This window comes from Helianthus annuus, chromosome 10 (genome assembly GCF_002127325.2).
Source record: "Helianthus annuus cultivar XRQ/B chromosome 10, HanXRQr2.0-SUNRISE, whole genome shotgun sequence".
Classification (NCBI taxonomy): domain Eukaryota; kingdom Viridiplantae; phylum Streptophyta; class Magnoliopsida; order Asterales; family Asteraceae; genus Helianthus; species Helianthus annuus.
This window is the reverse complement of record NC_035442.2, coordinates 35,473,268-35,482,431: the sequence shown is the minus strand read 5'-3', so window position 1 is coordinate 35,482,431 and position 9,164 is coordinate 35,473,268. Positions and strand designations below refer to the sequence as shown.

Sequence of the window (9,164 nt, the reverse complement as noted above, 5' to 3'; positions counted from 1 at the left end):
ATTGTCTCAGATTGAGATTGAGACGAGTTGTGCATATTAGAGTGAGTGATAGGAGAAGGTGAATTGTTTGTAGAAGGTGTGTTCACAATATTGAAGGAGTTGGAAGTGGATGCAAGGTGCATGGGAATTGGATTTTGAGGTGGGTCGTTGGGATGCATGAAAGGTGGGGTGGAATTATTAAAGGATGGAGTTGGAGAAATATTGGTGGATGGTGGGACATGTGGGAATACAGTAGGCAAGGTGGGGAGCCGATTTTGAGTGGGCGAGGATGTGGAAGTTTGTGATTCAAGGTGTAGAAATTTTGTAACAGTAGGGAGGGGAACAATAGTTGATGTTTCAGTTTTATAGGGAAAAATATGTTGCATAAACTCGACATGGCGCGAGTGATAAAGACGATGAGAGATCGGGTCATAGCATTTGAATGCCGATTTTGATGTAGAATAGCCCAAGAATATACATTTTAGAGATCGTGGGTGGAGTTTGGAAGTGGCATAGGGACGTAGCCACGGAAAGCAGAGGCACCCAAAAGGTTTAAGTTTCGAATGATCGGGTGAGGTTTTGTACAACCGGTCATACAGGGAATTGAAATCAAGAATTGGTGTGGGCAAGCGGTTGATAAGATATACCGCGGTTTGAAAAGCATAGGACCAAAAGGTGAGTGGAAGTTTAGCATGATGAAGGATAACCCGGTTTCGACAATGTGTCGATGGCATCGTTCGGCAACCCCATTTTGTTCCGGGGTATGTGGCGGAGTGGTGAAGTGAGAAATGCCATTTTGTTGAAGGTATGTTTTAACTGCAACGAATTCTCCACCGTTGTCTGAAAAAAGTGAGACAAGTGTGTATGGAAGAATTTTTCAACAAGTGTTTTAAAAATTGGAAATAAGGTTGAGACATCGGATTTTCGCTTCATCGGATAAAGCCATGTATATTTAGAAAAGTAGTCAACAAAAATAACATAATAGTTGTAACCATCATTTGAAGTTTGAACGGGACCCCAAACATCCGAGTACACTAGTTCAAGTGCTTTGTTAACTTTGAATGAGTTTGTGCCAAAAGGAATTTTATGACTTTTATTAATAGAGCAAGCATCACAGTGAAAAGAAAGTTTGGACAATTTATTTGAATCAAGGCCTAAATTTTTAAGTAACAATTTAAAAACTTTGATTGATGGGTGTCCAAGTTTGTGATGCCATGAGAGAAACGGTTGCAATGGTCGAGTTGAGTTGCTTGAGACTTTGAGTGGTGGCATAATAGATATCATTGATGTTGGTTCCCCGCATGAGAGGCGCCCCCGTGCAAAGATCCTTCACCAAAAAAATGTTGGGGAAAAAATTCAGCAGAGACATTGTTATTACGACACAACTTTGCAACTCAAATAAGTTTATGACGTAGCTATGGTACTAGTAAAACATTGGTTAATTTTAAGGAGCGAGAATTAGTGGGTAATGTGGTTTGACCGACATGAGTGATAGGAAGACTCGTACCATTTCCGAGCACCACTTCATCGGGGCCACCGTATTCGGATAGGGTGTGGAGGGATGCACCTTCAGGATATGCATGATTCATGGCACCTGTATCAAACATTGCCCATGGTGTAGACTGTGAAGTTGATCTCGCTGAGGAGGTATTGATCATTGGGCTTGATGGCGTAGGTATGGAGATGGTAATATTATTTTCTTTTAGAAAACGCGCCAGCTTCCTGCACTCCTTGGTGTCGTGACCTGGAATAGAGCAATATTGACAAAAAAAAGGAATTACGATTACCGCGAGATGGGGTATTGTTCCAGCCTTGTTGTGGTTGAGATTTAGTGAACCGTGACCCATTGTTGTTGAACCGGGGTGTACCGCGAGAATCTGAGTTGGGTTTGCCATTTAGACGGGATGGGAACCTTTGCGCCGTGTTGACCGTTACCACCGGTGAGGCCGATTGCGCCTCCAGTAGAGTTCGTTCATGATCAACGAGTTTGTCGAAAAGATCAGCAAATGTAATAGTGGTGTCTCTCATTTTAAGGACAACAACAACATTAGCATAATCATCGCCGAGTTGGTTGACAATGTGTAAGATCAGATCTTCATCAGTGACCGGTTCACGGGCCAAGGTGAGTTCATCGGCATTTGCTTTCATATCATGTAGAAATTCAGCCATTGATCGGGTACCTTTGGGGTTCTTTGCAAGACGAGACTTCAAGGATATGATGCGAGACCGCGAGGTGCCTGCAAAACTAGCATTTAGTTGTTCAAAGGCTTGTTTGGATGTGTCAGCGGAAGCAAGGATGTGTTGAATGGAGTCGGAGCAGCAACCGAGAATCGCGCCAAGAATGATCTGATCTTGGCGGAACCATAGGGTGTATTCAGGGTTGGGTTTAGTGACATCAGAGGGAAGTTGTTTCTAGGGTGGGCTGGTTGAACCATCAACAAAAGTTTCGAGACCGAGGCCGACTAACGTGGCCATGACCTGTTTGCACCACGATGGGTAGTTGGTGGCGGTAAGTTTGATCGGAAAGTGAGTGTGAGAGGTGACTTCAACAATGGATTTTGGTGCCATGGTGTGAAAGAATGAGGGCAGAAGTGTGGAGGTGGATCGAGAGAGAGAAAAAAAAAAACTCAAAGGAGTTGAGTGGCTCTTGATACCATATTATGTTGAATGGTTGAATGGATTTTATTCACAACTTATACAGCCTTAAATAGGCAAAAACTACAACTGGACAAGAGATATTAGTGGAGCTATTCTAGGATACAATTATAATAGTAAATACAAATATTCTCTAAACGTGATTTCCTTCATTTGATGATTGAGTTGATTGATTAATTGATTTGTCTCTAATAAAAACATGATTATTACCAAGTGTTTGACCGGCTTCAGATTCGCTGGAATGATCATCCATGGAGTTTATAATTGTTAACATATAAGAGGTAGTCTCAGTGGAGTCCCTATGAGAAAGAAGCGATGGTGTTTGGGAGTTGGGAGTCTTTTCCCAAAACAGGCTATACTGATTCGTAGAATGTAGTGGTGGCTTTTATGTTCAATATTTATGATATTCGAGTTTTGTGAATGAGAAGGGCGAGTTGAACACGTTTCTTTGATTTATAATTTAATAATGTTGGATACAGTCACATGTTATCACATTCAATGTTGAAATAGTAACTAAATGTTGAGATGGTCACAACTAGATGAAAGAGTCCAAGAACAGCCTAGAAAATCACCACAAATTAGGTCCAAGTAGATTAGAATAATGAAGGATCATGCTGGAACCTATGGAAGGTTCTACAAAGAACTCTAGAGAAAATGTGATCTCGATCCGTGTTAAGGAATAGTCTAGATATTGAATATTCCAGAACCGATGATGCTCATAAGCGAGTTGAAATCACGAATGCCATAGTAGACTGGATGATCTGGTGATCCTATGTGGCGAATTTGTTAGGCGACTCGAGAATGCTATCAACATACATAGTTGAATCTTAAAATGCGAGCTCGATGACTTGATGAAAATAGCCATGACTCATGAGCAGGATTGTGAAGTTGCAAAATAAAGTGCAGTACAATGTATACGTTTGTCGAAGACGCCTGAAAGACTTCGAAGCTGATGTGTGCCTGTGTAAAAATAAGGTAGTTACATTTCTATTTGATTTACCTTGTCTGATTTTTATTATTTTTGCATTTTGTATTTAGAAATCATAAAATTTAATAATTTAATTTGTTCTCTAGGAAATTTAATTTTTTTTCTTCTTAAAGGAGCCTATTGGTAATATCAAATGTCATTTTGTAAGCAAAACTTAAAGGAGTGCGTGGTAAAATCCTTCCGTATAGTTGCGGTCGATATTCCATCGAAAAGACCACTGTGGATATATAACCTTTCACATGTTATCGGTGATCCGTCAGTTTACTGTCACAAATGAGATTACACAACAATATTTCCAACCGGTCATTACCGACAAGTTTATGTCGATAACTAGCTTTATTTGTAGTGAAATGGCTTACCAAAAAAGTAACGCACGTGGTTGAATCTACGACAATTGATTCAATTACTTGATAAAATAACCTGAGATTTAAATTTCTTGTGGAGAATCTGATGATGATTCCTGATGGAACCACACACACTTTCAAGGATTAAATTTTAGATAAGATTTCATATCAGCCTTCTCAGACGTCATTTACTTTGTACTTGTGACAAATATGCCATCGAAGAACCGTCAAAAATTCTGAAGATAAAATTTTAGATAAGACTTCTCGTCAATAATTTGTCGGTGATCCATCAATTCTGGTTGTCGATGATAAAATGTAAATCCCTTGACTTCTTATTATCACCAATTTAATATAAATAGTACAAAACAGAATCGCCTAATCTTGAGGCAATATTTACAAGTAACAATATACAATCCTTTCCTAATATACACATATTCTATTACACCCCCGCAGTCGAAGCGTTGGGAGGCTGAATGCTTAGACTGGATCTGAAGTCATCGAATAGGACACGAGGGAGGCCTTTGGTGAATATGTCAGAGATCTGATGGCGAGAAGGCACATGAAGGACTCTAATGTGACCGCGTTGAACATGTTCACGAACAACGTGTATATCCAGCTCGATGTGCTAAGTCCACTGATGCTGTACCAGATTGAGAGATAGATAGCACTCACATTGTCGTAGTAAACAAGAGTCGCGCGAGACAATGGGTGATGTAATTCGAGAAGAAGGTTCCGTAGACAGCAAATATCTACGACAACATTAGCGACACCCCGATACTCGGCTTCAGCACTGGAGCGGGAGATCGTGGACTGACGTTTAGAGGACCAGGAGATGAGATTGTCACCCATATACACACAGTACCCGGACGTTGACCGAAAAGTGTCCGGGCATCCAGCCCAATCCACATCCGTATAGGCAACCAAAGAGAAATTCTGAGCCGGGCCAAGATGAAGTCCAAAATCGGAAGTCCCTTGGATGTATCGGATGATGCGTTTTAAAGCATTCCAATGGGCAATACGAGGAGAATGCATGTTCATGCATACCTGCTGAACCGCGTATGATATATCTGGTCGAGTGAATGTCAGATACTGAAGTGCCCCGGCTAAACTCCGATAGGTAGTAGGGTCATCGTGTAAAGGGCCGGAGTCTGAGGATAGTTTCGTTTGTGTGCCGACGGGAGTGGCAATAGGCTTGCAAGAATCCATAGAAGCACCATGAATAATATCACGAACATAAGCCTCTTGAGAGAGAAACATGTGGTTTCCATCTCGTTCAACCTGGATACCCAAAAAAAATAAGACAGAGACCCCAAATCCTTCATGGCAAATTCCCCAGATAGAGCACCCATAAGCCGATGTCATAGTGCATCCGAGGAAGTGGTGAGAATAATATCATCAACATAAATGAGAAGATATGCCACATCATGTCCATGTTTGTAGACAAACAGAGAGTTGTCTGACTTACTTTGACGGAAGCCCCTGAAGAGTGACAAAGTCAGTGAACCGCTGGTACCAAGCCCTGGGTGCTTGTTTGAGGCCGTATAGGGATTTCTTTAGGCGACAAACATGATCTGGGTAATCTTTATGATGAAACCCCATGGGTTGGTACATGTAGATAGTTTCCTCCAAGTTACCATGCAGAAACGCATTGGTTACATCAAGCTGGTGTATCTGCCATGATTTGGCTAATGCAAGGGAGAGAACCAATCGAATAGTGGCCGGTTTGACCACCGGGCTAAAAGTCTCACCACAGTTGATACCTGTCTGTTGATTACGACCATCACAAACCAACCTTGCTTTATACCGCTCCAAACTGCCATCGGACCTGTACTTATGCTTGAAGAGCCACATACTACGAATTATGTTCATATTGGGTTGTCTGGGTACAAGTTCCCAGGTCTTGTTTTTAATAAGTGCACTAAATTCGTTAGTCATGGCATTATACCACTCCGGGATGGCTAAGGCAACCCGAGGGTTTTTGGGGATGGGGACAACAGTGGTGGTATGCAAATTAAATATTTGTTTAGGTTTAGTGATGCCACTCATAGATCGCGTGCGAATGGTGCGAGTCGTGAGTGGAGGTGGTGGGGACGGAGGAGATGGAATAGGTGAAAAGGATGAGGGTGGTTGGCTTGGGCAGTGGGCGGGTGGTGAGGAGTTGGGTTGGTTCAGGTTAGGGGTAGGCGGGGTAGTAGGCTGTTGGGCCGAGGGGTGAAGTTGGCTGGAAGGAGGAGGGATGATAGGTGGGCCGAGAGGTTGGGTGGACTGATGGGCCGAGGAATCGAGTGGGCCAGAATTAGGAGAAGTGAGATGTGGGGCTGTTGGGGTATTTGTAGTTGGGCTAGGGGAGTTGGGCGATGTGGATGGGGTGGTGGTGTTGTCCCAAAACAGTGGGTGGAGGGAGGAGTGTAAGAAGTCATAAGAGGGTGGGGGTGTTGGGGATTGAATTTTGTAAGGGAATATGGACTCTTCAAAGTGAACATGACGAGAAATAATTATTTGATGTGTGGAGAGATCGAGACACTTGTAACTGCGGTGGTTGGAAGGATAGCCGAGAAAGACGCACGGTTTGGAACGGAAAGTGAGACGATGTATGGTGGTTGGTGGCGTTAGGGGGTAGCAAAGACAACCAAGTACGCGTAGGTGATCGTACTTGGGTGTACAACGGTATAACAAGGAGGTGGGGAAGCGAAAGTTTGTGATTTTTGCTAGGTAAATTATTTAGAAGGTAGGTGACGGTTTCGAGCACCAGAAATTTGGGGGAAGGGACGCCTGGGCCAAGAGGGTACGAAACATGTTATTGATGGTGCGAATCTTTCTTTCGGCTTTGCCATTTTGGGAGGAGGTATAGGGGCACGAAAAACGAAATTGCATGCCGTTGTGGTTACAAAAATTGTAAAATTGTTGGTTGGCGCATTCTTTACCGTTATCACACTGAAATTGTTTAATTTTTCATTCTAACTGAGTGTGGATAAGGTTATGAAATTTAGCAAATATGTCAAAGACTTGGGATTTATTTGTGATGGGGAAGGTCCATACAAAATTAGAAAAGTCATCCAAAAACAGGATGTAGTAGCGGTGGCCCGCGGTGCTAAGGACCGGGGAGGTCCAAATGTCACTATGAATAATGTCAAACGGTAAATGAGTACAATTAGGAGAATCATAAAAAGGTAATTTAATACTTTTCCCAAAAAATGCAAGGTTCACAAGGAGTTTTATTAAGTTTCCCACAATGAATAAAAGAAGAACGTTTTAACGAATGCAATAAAGTGTTGCCAGGATGTCCCAAGCGTTGGTGCCAGCGATCTTGAGAAATAGCAACGGATGTAGAAGGTTGATTGAGGTTGAGCGGGGGGTCGAGTAAGCGTGTAAAGATCGTCGGTGCTATTGCATCGTAGGATAGGAGCCCGAGTTTTGAGATCCTTCACAAGAAAACCAAACGGGCAAAATTCAACAGATACTACGTTATCTGTGGTAAGGCGACGAACAGAGATTAGGTTTTTGATAATATTTGGGGCAAACAAGACATTGTTGAGTTTTAAAGGTGGAAACGATGGTGGTAAAACTTGGTTGCCTTGTGCCATTACGGGGATAGTCATGCCATTACCAACAGTAATATGTTTATTAGTGCATTTATTAAAAGTAGACGGGGAAAATATACCTTGGTCATTAGCCGAGTGTGTCGTGGCGCCCATGTCCATGACCCCATGATCTGGGGGGTTTAGAGTCATTGTGTAGAGAGCCTGCTCAATGTCTGTAGGAGTATAACCCATATTGTAAACCTGATTGGGACGTGGACCAAGAATGCCTTAGGAGTTGGGGTTGTTGGGCCTGGAGGGGTAAGGGCAAGGGGGTTGGGCCGATGAGCTAGATGTGTGGTTGTTTTGCAGCAGGCCGGCCCACTGGGAGGCGGCCCAACTGCTGGGAAAAACGATGTATGGGTGCGATTGGTTGTGAGGCTACTGTGCATACCCGCGGTCACGGTTAGAAGAACCACGGCCCCGACCGCGACCGCGTCCTCGAGCCCGACCGCGGCTGCGATCAGATGGAGCATAGGCAGGGGCTGGTTGAGTGGGGCTTTGTGTTTGAGGAGTAACAGTGGCGGCGAGGGCAGTGGCGGACGACTGGGCGGCCCGAGTGGCGTGTCTCTTTTCCTTCGTTTCTTCCCTGGTCAGGCGAGAGCGAACTTCATTGATGTCCGGTAACGGGTCACGATTCTGGAGCACTGTAGATATCCCGTCATATTGCTCGGTGAGGCCGGTCAAGATTTTGAAAACGAGCATGCGATCATCAATATGTGAGCCGACACTATCAAGTTGATCAGCCAGGTGCTTGGCCTTCTGACAATAGTCTGCCATGGACGAAAAGTTCTCAAGGCACAGGTTGGCAAATTCTTGGCCTAGAAAAACTGCCCGGGTATTCTTGTTGCCATTAAATTTACTTTCAACCGAGGTCCAAGCGGCATGAGCGGTCTGTCCGGGTTTGAGGATAGTATGCAAAAGAGCAGGAGATATGGTGGCGTAAATCCACCGAAGGACAAGAGCATCCAGGCGAGACCATAGGGCATCGGCAGCCGCCGCTTCAACCTTATCAGCGGCTGATGCGTCCGAGGAAGTAGAGGCGGCGGCGGGTTTTGGAGATAGGTGATCCATGACATCGTAGATCTGGCAGTGAACCTTGAATAAGGTTTTCAAAGTTGTATAATGGGTGGAGTCTTTGTCAAGAATGATGGGAACATGAGTCTTGATGTTTGAGACAGTGAGGGCGGGATGGAGTTTGGAATCCATGACAGAGGATTGGTGAAGAAGAAGCCGAAAATTGAGAGCGGGGGGGGGGGGGGGGGGGCTACGACGATGATGATGGCGGCAGGAAAGAGAGGGAGAATTAGGTCAGGATCTTTTTAGAAGAAGGATGATACCATGATAGAATGTAAATCCCTTGACTTCTCATTATCATCAATTTAATATAAATAGTACAAAACAGAATCGCCTAATCTTGAGGCAATATTTACAAGTAACAATATACAATCGTTTCCTAATATACATATATTCTATTAGTCGATAATCCTTTGGTGAACTAATTAACTATTGACGTCTATTTTCTCAACGTACCCGTTCTACTTTTACCTAGAGTCAACGGACGGTTAAGTCCTTTAATAATCGGTCACAACAAAGTAATAAATAAAACTATTTTAGTGT

The 9,164-nt window shown here is 43.5% G+C and overlaps 2 protein-coding genes across 2 annotated transcripts; both read right to left on the bottom strand.

Annotated features, from left to right (window-relative positions):
• Window positions 1-4,443: 4,443 nt before the first annotated feature.
• On the bottom strand, window positions 4,444-5,328 carry LOC110881040 (uncharacterized mitochondrial protein AtMg00810-like). The gene has a single exon (XM_022129423.1). The coding sequence runs from the start codon at window positions 5,326-5,328 to the stop codon at window positions 4,444-4,446; it is 885 nt and encodes a 294-aa protein (XP_021985115.1).
• Window positions 5,329-7,925: 2,597 nt separating this feature from the next.
• LOC110881038 lies at window positions 7,926-8,753 on the bottom strand. Its single transcript, XM_022129422.1, has one exon. The coding sequence runs from the start codon at window positions 8,751-8,753 to the stop codon at window positions 7,926-7,928; it is 828 nt and encodes a 275-aa protein (XP_021985114.1).
• Between the last annotated feature and the right edge of the window lie 411 nt (window positions 8,754-9,164).